The 15,522-nt window shown below is 40.0% G+C and overlaps 1 protein-coding gene across 1 annotated transcript in view; it reads left to right on the plus strand.

The window, feature by feature from the left end:
* The window catches only part of dock4b (dedicator of cytokinesis 4b), an 82,054-nt gene that overhangs the window by 35,028 nt on the left and 31,504 nt on the right, over positions 1-15,522 (plus strand). The window contains exons 12-28 of the mRNA XM_010787992.1: positions 722-892; positions 3,910-4,099; positions 5,706-5,842; positions 7,219-7,353; positions 7,775-7,873; positions 8,472-8,566; positions 8,939-9,014; positions 9,185-9,285; positions 9,497-9,555; positions 10,229-10,377; positions 10,758-10,843; positions 12,579-12,605; positions 12,906-13,001; positions 13,084-13,144; positions 13,804-13,897; positions 13,999-14,147; positions 15,413-15,499. Coding sequence (XP_010786294.1) covers positions 722-892; positions 3,910-4,099; positions 5,706-5,842; positions 7,219-7,353; positions 7,775-7,873; positions 8,472-8,566; positions 8,939-9,014; positions 9,185-9,285; positions 9,497-9,555; positions 10,229-10,377; positions 10,758-10,843; positions 12,579-12,605; positions 12,906-13,001; positions 13,084-13,144; positions 13,804-13,897; positions 13,999-14,147; positions 15,413-15,499 — 1,812 coding nt within the window. The remainder of the gene's footprint in view (positions 1-721; positions 893-3,909; positions 4,100-5,705; positions 5,843-7,218; positions 7,354-7,774; positions 7,874-8,471; positions 8,567-8,938; positions 9,015-9,184; positions 9,286-9,496; positions 9,556-10,228; positions 10,378-10,757; positions 10,844-12,578; positions 12,606-12,905; positions 13,002-13,083; positions 13,145-13,803; positions 13,898-13,998; positions 14,148-15,412; positions 15,500-15,522) is intronic.

Here is a 15,522-nt window from a genome sequence, read left to right on the forward strand (position 1 = left end):
CCCCTCCCCCTGTGTGTCCCATTTATCATTCACAGAACACATCCTGCAGCAGAAGTGAATGGTACCCTGTCATGCAGTAAATAATGGATGAGTGATGCACTGCAGATGTGTCTGTAGGGTCTCCTCGTATCCATACAGTGTCTTTTATTACACTTTTCTTAGAGCATATCCTGTAGACAGGTTCCATTTTAGAGCAAACATAATAATACGTTTAATTTATAAAGCGCTTTTGTGACACTTTACATAAACATTCAATTCAAAATCGGTAAACTTTGAAAGCATATAAAATTCATGTCACTTTTAAAGTACTGAGTTTAATCGTTTTGATAACAGTCGGCTTAAAACGTGTTTCTATTTAGTTAAAAATAAAACTGTATTCACTAGGGGGACAACTAATTATGTCTTTCATTTAGGAATGAACTTGTTGATTATTTCAATTATTAACTAATCTGCAGATTAATCGGTTGATCCCTCGTTCTATACCATTTTTGAAAATAGTTAAAAATGTCAATGTCTATGTCCTTACATATGAAAAAAGCTATAGTAAAATATAATATATGGAATTTCTGCTTTTATAGATGACACAAAACATTGACTTGATTATCAAACAAACTTTAACTGAAACACATTAGGGGCAAAATTCAATGTCACACCATTCTTTGACCATTTCCTCCACTATTTCATCACTGCTGATGACCAACAATGTCCCTCTGTCCCGCAGGCCAGCGAGTACATCTTCAAGTACATCATCCAGTCTCGCCGGCTCTTCTCATTGGCTACCGGGGGCCAGAACGAGGAGGAGTTCCGAGTCTGCATCCACGAGCTCTTCATGTCCATCCGCTTCTTCCTCTCGCAGGAAAACAAAAGCACCAGTCCGGTCGCACAGACACAGGTGTGTTCAGAACTCATGTCCTCAAGCCCTCTGAAATCCCCCGTACATCTGTTCCTGTCGGGTACTTGCGCACCCCACATTATGTTTCCTGTCTGCTGATACTGCAGTTGTGATGGCTGGGAAATTGTCTGTAATCGAATGTCACGCTGCCACAGGGGCCTGGAGTGGGAATAGAAGTTTCTGTGGCAGCTTTTCCATTTCCTCTGGGAGGTCTGCACAGCACGGCAGCCGCCTTCACTGATTTGCACAAGCCAACCGAAACAAACAAGCTAAACACGCCAAATATAATCCTAATTACACGCCAGGAACCGATGCTTGTGTGATCTTTGTTAGAACACACTTGTTGGGAAATACTTGCATTTTCCTCCCTTCAGAACCTGTGTGTTGATCTACTTCCTTTTTATTTCCTTCTCCATGTTCTCCCACTTCCTTTTCCCTTTTATCTTTTGTTTTATACTCTCATTTTCCCCTCTTTCTTTAGTCCTTGTAATCAATTTAATCCCAGGGTGCTCTCAAACAAAACAAAACCTGCGTCTAAATGTGTGCGTTCATTCCCTAAAGCATGTTAATATTTGATTTCCTTTATTGCTTTGTTGTCGAAGTGCCCTTACCCGGAACATATCTTTTGTTTTAGCATTACGGGGGAAAGTACTTCTCGTCTTTTCAATTACTCCCGTCAGGTTTTCTTTTCACAGCTTTCGTTCGCAGCAATTAAAAGGCTCGACTCAAGAGACTGACAGTCTTGTTTTAAAGCCTCCAGTCACTTTGTAATTATGTCAACTCACTTAAAGGCCATAGGATTGAGTGCAGCATTAGATATTCAGGTTGTGGCTTCTCCATGCCGCATGAAAAGCTCCTCTCCATCCCTCCACTGACTCCTCATCTCCACTAATCGGCATTCTTAACAGAAGTTGTGGCAAAATGCAGGCTATGCTAATTCTAATCCATGCTAATCCGTGACTTGTCGCCACACACAAACAGAAAATCCATCCACGCATAATTTAAGCACCTGAGGTTAGTTTTTGTCGGATTGATTTAAGTTTTTGAGCACAGAGAAATGGTGTTCTATTAATACTCGAGGCTGCTTTTTGCCACAATGACGTCTGATTATTATGAACTGTACTGTGATTGTCATTTGGAGGTTGTGAACTGATAAGGAAAGTTGTTCTGTTTACCATGAACACAGATTTTTGGGAAACATTTATTGCCTATGACATAATGATAATGTTCCATATACATCAGGGATGGGCAAATGGCGGCCCCCACCTCCTATTTTTGCGGCCCTCAGATTAATTTATAAACAACGTAATTAATTTAAAAAAATGTTTACTTGTAGTACTGATACCGTCCACTAGACTCCTAGTTACGTCGCGAGCTGCGTACATGATTTCAAATACCGCAAAATAATCTGTGATGCATTTGTGTGTATTGTGTTTGTTCCCGGGGAAACCCTCAAACACCGGCTGTTGTTATGCCTGCTGTGACGTTAAGTTGCCTCTTGTAATTATGCCTTTAGAAGCTTAAAAGTTGTATTTATCATCTGAATTTGGCGAAACAAGTTTAATATTCTTAAAACCAAGACTTTGTTTATTTGAAATCAGATGAAAACAAACTGTCACGGACCCTGCCGTGTTACACATCAATTAATAGATTACATAGATAATCATGTAATTCAAACAATAAGACAAGATATACTTTATTAATCCCAAATCGGGAAATGTTTTCGTTAGAGCAGCATGTAAAACAAGTATTGCACATAATAAGAAATTTAAAAAATAGTAGAAAATACACAATTATACAATATAAGCTTCTCAAAATATAAGATAACACACAAAAAGTGACTGTGAAGATAAAAACAAGTCAACTATCTGAAAATAAAACACTATTGAAGGGTTAAATTATAGCTAACACAATACAGCAGGGGTGTCAAACTCAAGGCCCGGGGGCCAAATCCGGCCCGCGACTTCATTTTATGTGGCCCGCAAGAGCTTGCAAATAATATAATACGTTTACATGCCACTTTACAGAAGCACGTTGCCCGTAAACTACATGTCCCACAATGCATCTCGTTGTGTCACTGAAGAGACTTGCAATTATTTGCCCTGGACTTCTGCTTTCAGACGTAGGCTAGTTTATTACGAAGTTATTATCCTATTCAATAATAATCCAATTCAGAGGCAATAATGTAATATACTACATTATTTTATGTATATTATATATTTATATATGTATATTTATATAGTTACAACCGGCCCTTTGAGTGCAACCATAATGCTAATGTGGCCTGCGATGAAATTGAGTTTGACACCCCTGCAATACAGTATGTGGGATATTATTTACATTTAGTGCGCAAGAATTACATATTAAATCAAATATAAATGTCAAATGTAAAGTGTGGACTATGGGGCCCTTTCTTTCTCCATCTGCTCTTTTGTTAACATCTGTGGCAGTGTTTTTATTCTCTTTCCTGGAAGAATGATGGTAAAAAGAAAATCAAAAGGGACATGGTGACTCCCGTCTCTAGATTTTCATTTTTCAATTGTGCAGAGATGGAAGTTGACAGGAAGGAGGAGCGTCAGACTGAGAGCTGCAAACAAGCAATCCCACCGGAGCAGCCTTTAAATTGAATCCGCATAATCCTGTCTCGGCCAGTGATTTATCGATATGTAGCTTTGTTTTCCCAACAAAACCGCTCTGTATAAACAAACCCTTACATGAATATGGAGAGCATGTCCTGACGGTAGCCTTTTCCTGCGCATTTGATCAGAATCTAAGCATTTCATCCAAAGCCCCTGAGGCGTTTCACACCATTGAGAAAAGTCATTAAATGTACATTACGCAATCCTGATTCAGTGGCAAATGTATTGAAATGACTGCACACACTATATGAAACATGCATATTCATGTCTTGAAATGCTCTGTTTAGTATGATTTGTAGTGGCTGTTTCCAGTGATTCCTGTGTAATTATGGGTGCATATTGGGTCCAAATGATTGAACATGGCCGTGTGTTCTCCAGGCGGTGTTCCTGAGGACGTTTCCAGCGGTGTACGGCGAGCTGTTGAAGATCTTCACCATGCGGGAGGTGGCGGGCTTCGTCAGGGAGACGCTGGGCAGCCTGCCCACCGCCGTGCACGCTGACTGCCTGGAGGCGGTCAGACTGCAGTGCATCGCCAAGACTGTAGAGAGCCAGCTGTACATCAACCCAGGTGAAGACCTTTACACACAGGCACAGTTTGACATGCATACATAGTCAGAGCTTCTGATTGCAGTGAAAACCCAATTCGGAAAGATGTGGGAACATATTACATAAATGCAACAAAAAGCCTTGCAGGAAAAACACAGAGGGAAACAAAAAAAACAAATAAATGTATCTGTAATGCAGACAATAATCAGCCATACAGTGTTTGTCTTACATCATGCACCAACAGGCTGTTCCATCAACCATCCAGTCCGTATTATAATGATCGATGGCTCGCTGTTGTTCTTAATGAAGGCTGATATCACAGTGGGTTTCGTGAATTAAATAATTAAACAAATTAACATAAACATACAGTAAGCAGTGTTTCCCACAGAATTTGATTCTATTTGTGGGGGCACAGCCCCCCCCCCCCCGTTTGATACACTGGTCAAATTTGACTAACTTNGCAAGAAAAGCCAAAGGCCCCTTAACCTATTCGGGTGGTCCATGCATCCACCCCCCCCTCAAATAAGATAATACATGCGAGTTCATGGCTACTGTAGACAACGATCTTGTTGCTCTGTGTTGCGTTGTTAATGAGTGAAACACACCAGAGTTGAGGATCCGTGGGGTTTATTCTCACAAAAATATCATTTACAATTTACAATTCAGGCATTTCGCAGACGCCTTATTCCAAAGCGACTTACAATGATCAATTACAGGGACATTCTCCCTGGAGTAACCGAGGGCTAAGTGCCTTACTCAAGGGCACACTAGTAGTGGTGTTCCAGGCAGGATTTGAACTCGCAACCTTCCGATCATCAGCTCACTTCACTATCCATTAGACTACCAAAAAAAATAAATAATAATAATTAAAATAATGATAACATATATATTTTTTTTATGAGATCCATTTGTGGCGGACGATATTTATTTGTGGCGGACGATATTTAATTGTGGCGGACCGCCACAAATAAATCAATGGATGGGAAACACTGGGGGGATTAGGTTGTTGAATATACAATAAAATAGAATTAAGATATTTATACAAACATGAGGTTTAAGTAAAGATGTCTAATTAACGATGACATAGAACGAAATAAAAAACAATAATTCAAATAGATGTAAGAAGTTAAAGTAAAATTATGCGTGTACTTGCATTGTTCTACAGCATTTAATATATAACACATATGTATTTGTGAGAGTAATGTCATATTTCTTTTTTTTATATATATATAAAAATATTTATATAGATATATTTTTAAATATAAATATTGTCTTATATATTTGATTCTATTTCCTCTTACTGTGTTTGTGTATGCACTATCATACACCAAGCTAATTCATTTTACTGTATGTGTAAACCTACTAGGCAGTTAACCCTTATTCTGATTTAATAAAGCAAAAGACTGTCAACGTTTCATAGCCACCATGCTCCCAAAGGCTACATGTAGCAAGAAATCATATAATTGTTACACAATAAATTACGTTTGGATACATTTAGTTATGTCTGTTGTGCATTTGTGAAGACACAGAAGATTAGTTGGATGAATTAGATGCATTTTTGCCTGTTCACCCCTTATATATTGTTATGTATTTGATGTGTGAAACCTGTGTGTGTGTGTGTGTTGCAGAGTCGCGGTGCATCCTGCTGCCGGTGGTGCTGCGGGTCCTCCAGGCTCACATGCAGGAGCAGAGAGACCTGGTGATATGCGCCCGCATCCTCACCAGCATGCTGTCCCTCATCATCAAGGAGGAGAACGGCTCTGCGGTGAGGAACACAGAGAATCAGAAACCATTTCAATGTCCCACAGCGGAGACATTAATTGCAGACAGTGCTAATCGAATAGGTACAAATCCAAGGTAAAAAATAGGTAGCAGCATTTCCAAAGTAAGTAAGCATACACAAGAAACAGCCAGTCATAACATTTATAAATTGTTAATAAGTATATGTTGCACACAAGCAGTGTTGTTGCATAAAAGTCAAGGAATGGTAGGGACATCTTAGGAAATGCTCAGTTAAAGCAGAATGAAGGAATGACATATTAATGAAAACTCAGTTATTTTTTGGATGATAGGCATAGTTAAATCGTTTTTTTTTTTAAATAGCTAAGCGTCAAAGGAAGTTTTTTGGCCTATCATCTTGTCTATAGCGCGTAATACCTCATATTCATGTGTCTAGAAGGTTATTGTGAAATGTGTGTGATTTGACAGGGCTTATGTATGTGTGTAGATTTCTCCTGTAGACATCTAAACACATACATAAGCCCTGTGTAGACAAAGGTAACTACCACCATACTATAACTGGAAAATAACTTTAAAGGTAGTCAAAACTCGAGGAAATAGTCTGACAGCAATTTTCTCACCAATACATTGCAGGAGCAGATTGCCTTGTTATGTATACAGTCAATTAGTCTCTGTAGCAAGGACATTGGAAGCCATGCAGTTCAGTAATGAGACCCATCCATTTAGCAATGGGCATTGTAGGAATGGCAGTCACTTTGGGCTGTGTGTGTTTGTCTGGAATGTGCACTGTTTGTGCCAGAGGGGCAGCTAGTGGCCCGGTAGTCCACACACACACGACGCACGCGACGCGCACACGCACACGCACACGCACACACTCTGACTGGCACCACATCTAAAGGGAAGTGACAGCAGTGGCAGCCAATGTGCCAGTCTGAAGCTCCTTCTCATTATCGCTCCAGCCAAGACCTGTCTGTCTTGTCAGGGGGGGAGACTAGAGGGACACACACAGGCAGACACACACACACACACACACACACACACACACACACACACACACACACACACACACACACACACACACACACACACACACACAACTGTCTGCCTCTCCTTTGTATTCCATCTTCTTTTATTCCTCACCATTTTCCTTTTTCTCTATGATTTTCTAGCTTTCAGACTTCTTATAAGTCCCCACACTTAGTTGTTTAAGCCTCATTAAAACTGCCATTAAAGTGAGATCACAGCAATCCAAATGAATGAACTTTAAGGGAACAGTTATGTCACTTCGAGAGAGCATTGTCCCTATTTGAAGGATCACCGTGACATTTCAGGTCTTCCTTTGCCTCTGAAGAGTGTCCTTGATTTAATGCCTGTTATTCATGCTTTTGGTCCTTTGTGCAGGAGCCGGTCGTCTCAGAAGAGGTGGAGCTGATTGTGGAAAGCCTGCTGGGAGATTTGATGAGAACCATTCTGGAAATAAGCAACCGGCCCCAGCCTGCCGGCCCCACCATGAGACTGCAGTTCCAGGATGTCACTGTATGTGTGTTTTGGTTTTACCGTGTACAGCACAATGTGTGTGATTGCTAATACTAATTGTTTTGGGACTGGACAAAATGTGCAGGAGTAATTATATAATCTGACATTAACAGCAATAATTCACAACACAAAGGGGGAATAATGAAGTGGGAAATAATGAGATTATCCTTGTGTGATGACGGAGACTCAAGGAGGGGGTTATTCTTTAAAAATAGAGCTCTGCTAATGTTGTAAATTCTTACCAGTTACCAATAAATGTCCTATGGGATTAATAACACCAGGTTTCATCGCCTTAACCGTTGTTCAAATACAATAGCAGAATTCATTTCAGTAATTTATAGCAGCCTTGAGGATTATGGTGGTTATTTCAGAGCATTCAAATGTATTTCTCTTCCTCTGTCCTCATGTTCGATGCTGTCAGGGGGAGTTTGTGGCGTGTTTGTTGGCCCTTCTGCGACAGATGAGTGACAGACACTACCAGCAGCTGCTGCAGGCTTTCAGCAGCAAAGACAACCTGAGGGTAAGACCCCTGCCCCCCAATCACATCGGATTGTCCCAGCTTCTCTTCCCCTTCCTCTCAGACCATACCCATATCTTTTCAGAGATTGGTTCTTTATTAGCCTCATTGGTTTATATTGTGTGCTTTCTTAGCCAATGTGTGTTTTGACACTTTTACATTTTGCGGAAAGGAAAAGCAGAACTGTTGAATTCTGTATTTTAGCTTTAATTTTGCCCAAATACCTCGATGCTGATATTGTTAAACCATTGTAGGGTTGACCATTATACAAAATGTTAATGAGGCACAATGAGATAGCGTTTATTTTTACGTAAAAAGCATTTGTTTCATGTTGCATTAGAAGTATGAACCTGATACTGAGCATAACATATCCCTTTGAAGTACACGACATGGTCACAGTGGTTAATATGTTACACACATTTCAAACCTCTACCCCTTTGAATACAAATATGTGATATAATAATGCTCAAAACATATCGTTTAAGTACCTTTGAGCAAGACGTAGACTAGAGGCTGCTTTAAGATACTGTACACGCATAATTTGCAAGCCTGATATTGATTTGAGTTTTCAATGCGTGTGTTTTTCTGTCTTGTGTTGCAGGATTTCCTCCTTCAGATCTTCACAGTCTTCAGGATCCTGATCCGACCAGAAATGTTTCCCAAAGACTGGACCGTCATGCGGTTGGTCACCAACAAGTAAGACCACACACACCAATGTCCACGCATAGACACAGATCCGTGGAAAGTGTGTGTAGAGCCGTGGACAGTGTGTTCCACCTTTCTCCTGTCTCTTTTAAAAGGGAAACTGCCTTCATGTATCCAAAGAGACATGCTTTTACATTTCAGCAGGTGGAGGTACAGAGACAGGTACTATTGCACCAAACTGATAACATCTAGACAGTTATAATTGTCAAAAGCAGGGGATTTTTTAAGTAGTGCTCTTACTTTAAATACAATTTAATTTGATATTTGAAAGGGCCTTTTAAATGTTAATAGTTCATGGTGATGCATTTTCCTGGAAGCGAATAACCTTCTTCTCCTCGTTTTCTCTTTCTCTCGCTCTTTCAGTGTCATCATCACAACCGTTCTCTACCTTTCTGACGCTCTGAGGAAGAACTTCCTCAACGACAAGTTTGACTACAAGGTACTGTGTGGTGTGTGTGTGTGTGTGTGTGTGTGTGTGTGTGTGTGTGTGTGTGTGTGTGTGTGTGTGTGTGTGTGTGTGTGTGTGTGTGTTTCCACATCCACACCCAATCAGCTTATATCTTATGATGCCATTGTTTTGTTATTATTATTTCTTTCTTGTCATTTCAGGTTTGGGACTCGTACTTCTACCTGTCAGTAATATTTATTAACCAGCCCTGTCTCCAGCTGGAGTCCTTCTCCCCCTCCAAGAGGAAGAAGATTCTGGAAAAGTAAGTTTTGATTTCTCTATCCTGCTCCCATTCTCTGAACAAATTCCACACACACACACACACACACACACACACACACACACACACACACACACACACACACACACACACACACACTCTTTATAATGACGTTACATGCTGCTCTCGCTGCTTCTCCATGTATTTGCCTGCAGCGAGTACATATTTCTAACCTTTCTGCGTTATGGTGCAGGTATGGAGACATGAGGGTGATGATGGGCTGTGAGATCTTCAGCATGTGGCAGAATTTAGGTAAGATGATGATTCAGTACAATTCTAAGTTGATTCCTAAAAAACATGCTATAAAAAAAGAAAATAGTATACAATTTAACTCGGTATGAGTGACGCTGCAAATGATGTACTGCAAAAGCAACTGTCGGTCTTTCATCGCAGCAGAAAGTATATCTTACAGTCACTTAAAAACATTTCTTTGTGACACACCACCATCAGAGAAAGTAGAGACAAAAACATTCTGTATTATTTCTCCGTTCTTGAGATGATGGGAAGCAAAAACGCTCTGTCTTTTTTCTTCATGCCAACAAGTATGTGTTGCCATGGTAACCAGCTGAGTGCTGACAACCTTTTGTTCAGCAGATGGATCTGTCCAATTTTGAGTTTTCATGATTTTTCATTTTATTTTATTTTTTTCTCAAATTTGAAAAAAGTCACTTTGTTTTAGTTTGATTTGATGTCAATAAAAACAATAATGGATTTTAAGTAACCCAGACGCTGATTAACATTAATTTTGATAGAGTGCAGTGCACTTAAGCCACATTATGGTAAATGCTTGTAGTTGTTGACATTTTTCGAACAGAAGTAGAAAGCTTTCCAGAGTTGGCTAAATTGCCTCTGAAGTAAACAGTGTGCTGTGTTCAGGGATAAAGGGAGAGCTTAACCTCCGTGTTGCCCTCCGTCTCTCCTCCAGGGGAACACAAGCTGAACTTCATCCCCGCCATGATTGGTCCGTTCCTGGAGGTGACGCTGGTGCCTCAGCCTGATCTGAGGAATGTCATGATCCCCATCTTCCACGACATGATGGACTGGGAGCAGAGACGCAGCGGCAATTTCAAACAGGTACAGAAGTTAAAAGTGGATGATCTTTCCTGAAGCTCGTATACAAAAGCAAGTTTTACCCCTCACACGCATAGCTCATTGGAAACTTCTCTCTATCATAAGCGAGTTAAAGTCACCATAAGGACCATGCAGGAAAATACACAGAGATCATATATGCCAGATTTTAGCTAATTTCAATCTGAAGTCTCTCGGCAGGCATTTACGTAAACCCCAACAAACACTTAAAACATGACATCCATGCAAGATTAATAAGTGAAAATGTAAATGTCTATTACTTTTACTCTGACACGTGACTGACTTTGATTGACCACACTGTTCAGTTTTTTGCTCTAACCCACCCATGCTCCTTTTGAGATTAACATTTTTTTTTTTACACACAGGTGGAGGCCAAGCTGATCGACAAGCTGGACAGTTTGATGTCTGAGGGCAAAGGAGACGAGACGTACAGGGAGCTCTTCAACAGCATGTGAGTCAGAGAGAGGAACAGCTATAGACACAGATAATCAGAGGATTAGGAGACATATATACTTCCATTTGTCTACCTTGGTTTTTTAAAGAAAGAGGGATTTAGTCAGTGTTTAATGTTCCCGTAGAGTCAGTGGTGGGAGAAGTATTAAGGTTCTAAATCAAGTAGCAACAAATGGAAATACCTCAGTGAAATACAAAGACTTCCAAAATGTACTTAAGGACAGTGAGTAACTGACAGCGATCTTAACTGTAAAATTACAGTTAAGGCGCAAACAGAGGGTCCATTTTAAAATACCAGGACACTTCCTCGAACTAGAACAGCTGTTTATTGACTCCAATGGCCAACCTGATGCAGCCCACACAAGGCTTCATCAGACAGGAAGCTTTAACTCCGGCTTGTTAGCCTTAGTAAAGGTCGGCCTTATCTGTATTCCACTTTGGAAATGAGCCTCTAACCCAAACAGCCAAAGTGCACCGATAACAGAATTAATGCTCAGCTAATGCTCCTTTATCTGGATGTACTCTTACGTGTGTTAAGCTGTTACATTGATACCAGAGCTGTAGAGGACACAGTCTGCAAAAAAAAAAAAAAGGAAAGTAAATAAGAAGCAGGTAATATTATAAAGGTATCATAAATCAGGGACAAATTAAAACAGGCATATTTATTTATGGCCATTTTTTTAATTATTATTAACAAATCCCAACATTTTATTTTTTATGTCATCGTTGGTGTCATTTATTCCTTAATTTATCAATTTCTGTATTTCTTATGTATTTATTTGTGTGTATTTCTTTATTTTGGCAGCTGGTTATCCTCCATATTCATTATTTATCAAATCTTATATATTTTTTTACTTTTAAAAAAAATGTTTGTGTGTCTGTATTTATTTATTTTGGCAGCTTTTGTCTTCCATATAGCAACATTTTTTTTTTTTAAGTTTCACATTTATTTTCTTTCGGTGTCATGAAAACAGAATATATTGAGTAAAGTTTAGGCAGTGGTTAGTTATTCATTTTCATAACTGTTTCTAATGAATACATTGATAATTGAATAATAATGAGATGTAAGTGATGAGTATCCACCTTCATCTTCACTCACACCTCCGCCGTGGCCACTCCACTCTGTCCTTGTCTCTCCAAGTTTGCACTCCTGCATGCTTTGTGTATGTGTCACGCTTCTGTGTGTGTGTTAGTGTGTGTGTGTCCCTGCCTCTTCATATTTTGATGTCCTCCTCCACAAAGAACCACATTTCCACTGAGCTTTCCAAAACATAGTACATTACATCAAGCCATTCTTTCCAATTCACCTACCTCTTCTACTCTCATATTGATGTGGATCTTAGTGTGATAATGATAATGTTTTAAATATTCATCCACCGTCCCTTTGTCTATCATAGTCAATCATTCTATTCCCCACCATTTGTACATGTGAGCCATTGCAGAGAATAGTCTAACATCACTGCATATGATTAAAACTACATAAATAATTTATAATGTGCAATATGATATAATTATTAATTATGCCTGTACATAATTCAACATGAATGCAAGTTAGTTTTATGCTAATGCACACCTTCTTTTATTCTCCTTTCCTAATTGATATATTGTTTTGATTACATTTTTCTTTCCTCCTACTAAATCCACTAACCCCTTAATTTTACCCGTGTGAGTGTGTGCTGATATTAATCATATTAATATTAATTTATTCCGCCTATGCTTCCCGCCTGGAGTAGAATTCCTCTGTTTGGTCCGTACCCTAGGTAAGACGCTCTCCTCTTTGTTCTCTCTGTGTTCGTGTGTGAGGGGGAACAGCGGGAAGGGTGTACATTTTGCCAAAAATATATATATTCTAGCAATTCTATTCAAATCTATAGCTGGTGAAACAGCTATATGACTTTCTGTGAGGCCCAAAAGCATAGGTGCGATTGACTTTGCTTCGCCTCCTTTTCTTTTGCAGTAATTTATTCTTCCTTTTCCCTTCAGTCACCTTTCCGTTCCCATTTGCTCTCCTTTATCTCTTGTCTCTTTTAATCTGGACATCTCTCGATCTTGTCCTGCAGCCTTCTGAAGAAGATTGAGAGGGAGACCTGGAGGGAGAGCGGCATCTCTCTGATCGCCACCGTCACTCGCCTAATGGAGAGATTGCTGGACTATAGGTGAGGAGTGCACTCTGACTATATCAGGAACAAGTCCATTTGAATTTTGTTTGTCTCATATGTTGCAATGTGTCCATCACAGGGATTGTATGAAGCTGGGAGAAGTGGATGGTAAAAAGATCGGATGCACAGTCAGTTTACTGGTGAGTAGATGTGGTTGTTTTTGGCTTGTATAAAACCGGATTTCTAACAAAATCATCATTTGACTGCATCCTCTTGGGAGCCAGGCTAGTTGTTTTTATGCTAAGCTAACCCTCTCAAGGCTGAAGCTTCATATCTTCCAAACACACGTAATAGTGGTACCAATCTAATGTAACTCTTCGTGACAAGGAGATAAAGTGCATTTCCCATAATATCAAACTATTTATTTATTATTTGCATTAAGTTCAAGACTTTCTTAGCTTGGCATAGTGTTGGAGCAGTGTAGTTGTTAACCTGATTAATTGAACTTCTTATTATGAGAAATATGAAGTTTTTACCCTTTTATTGATCAAATATTGGATATCTATACTAGTCAGTTCAGGCTAGTATCTATAATTGAGTTCCTTATTTATTAATTAGATACACTATTAGTTCTCAAATTAATTGTGGTAAAAAAAAACATCATATATATTTCCATTGTATAGCCTTTTAGCCATCTGTCAGAGCACCTGGGTGTGTGGGCTGATTGAATGAAAGTCACTGTAGCAGGAATACATTTTTGCATTTCTACTATGGAACAATTTGCATATGCTTCTCTTTCTCTTATGTGATTCCTTTTGTCTTTAATCATCCCTGAACCACCCGCTGCTGCTGCTGCCAGAACTTCTACAAAACTGAGCTGAACAAAGAGGAGATGTACATCCGCTACATCCACAAACTGTACGACCTGCACTTTAAAGCACAAAACTACACCGGTACGTGAGCGTGTGGGTGTTTGCATATGTGGGAGATTCTGGTTTTCAACAAATCATCATAAATCCTGACTGTGTGTGTGCGGTGTGTGTGTGTGTCACAGAGGCATCGTACACCCTGCTCCTGTACGATGAGTTACTGGAGTGGTCAGACAGGCCGCTACGAGAGTTCCTGAACTACCCCATGCAGAGCGAGTGGCAGAGAAAGGAGTACCTGCACCTCACCATCGTCCAGAACTTCGACAGGGGGAAGGTGAGCGACACATCAAATATTTTTCACAAACTCTACTTTGTTCACTGTTAATCAAACATTTCAGTATTTGTGGCACAGTTTAGCACTACTTCTTTCATGTAGATGGATAGATAGGTAGGTAGGTTGGTAGGTAGTTGGATGGGTGGGTAGGTAGGTAGGTAGGTAGGTAGGTAGGTAGGTAGGTAGGTAGGTAGGTAGGTAGGTAGGTAGGTAGGTAGGTAGGTAGGTAGGTAGGTAGGTAGGTAGGTAGGTAGGTAGGTAGGTAGGTAGGTAGGTAGGTAGGTGGATGGATGGATAGGTGGATGGATAGGTGGGTGGGTAGGTAGGTAGGTGGGTGGATGGATAGGTAGGTAGGTAGGTGGGCGGATGGATGGATAGGTGGGTGGATGGATGGATGGATGGGTAGGTAGGTAGGTGGGTGGGTGGGCGGATGGATGGATGGATAGAAAGATAGCTACTTTATTGATCCCAATTTGGGAAATGTTTGCATTGTAGCAGCATAAAAAACACAAGGCAATGTACATAAGAGAAATTAAGGCAAAATAAATAAACAGTCCAACATATTTCAGAAATAATAAAATAAAATAGCATTAAAAAGAAAGAATTAAAGAACAAAAAAAAAAATACATATATACATGTGGAAAATATACATTATTACATTCAACAACTGTGGGTAAAGCATGATTTGTATTTTTTATGCAGCAGCTCAAAATGAACAGACTTTAGCTGATTCGAATTCAGCAGCATTTAAGGAAGTAGCTCACATGCTAAGGAAGTCCATTACCTCCCGTCTTCCCCCCACTGTTACTGATGGTATGTCTTTATCCTAACTGCATTTGCTACTGTTCTGCACTGTCAGAGAGAAGCAGCGTTGTAGAGTCCCTTTAAGCTTTCACACACACACACTCCAACAGAAAGAAAACTTCAGCATCCCTGATGAAATAACACAGCGTCGCCGCAGAATCGTTAAAGCCGCTCCCCTCGTTACTCATAGTCCAATTTCCCTTCACATTCACGAGCTGTGCCATCTGCCACCGCGCGGGGATCTGAAGGCAGCAGGAAAGGAAAGCTTTTCTTTTAATTAGCAAGATGGCTGTGTGTACCTGCATGAAGAGTATAGATCAGACTCTTTGTTGACTCGATAGTGCCATCCAGTGGGGGAAATGCAGCTCGGCAGATCACGCCTTCTATTCATATTTACTAATCCAAATCAGACGGAAAGGCATGAGCTTTTTTGATGGTTTTAATATTTGCTATATTTTCAGTGTTGGGAGAATGGCATCATCCTGTGCAGAGAACTGGCTGACCAATACGAGAGTTACTATGACTACAGGAACCTGAGCAAGATGAGGGTAAGTTGTCCTAAAAAATGATT

Source organism: Notothenia coriiceps, unplaced genomic scaffold (assembly GCF_000735185.1).
Source record: "Notothenia coriiceps isolate Sejong01 unplaced genomic scaffold, NC01 NC01_scaffold00031494, whole genome shotgun sequence".
NCBI classification, from domain to species: domain Eukaryota; kingdom Metazoa; phylum Chordata; class Actinopteri; order Perciformes; family Nototheniidae; genus Notothenia; species Notothenia coriiceps.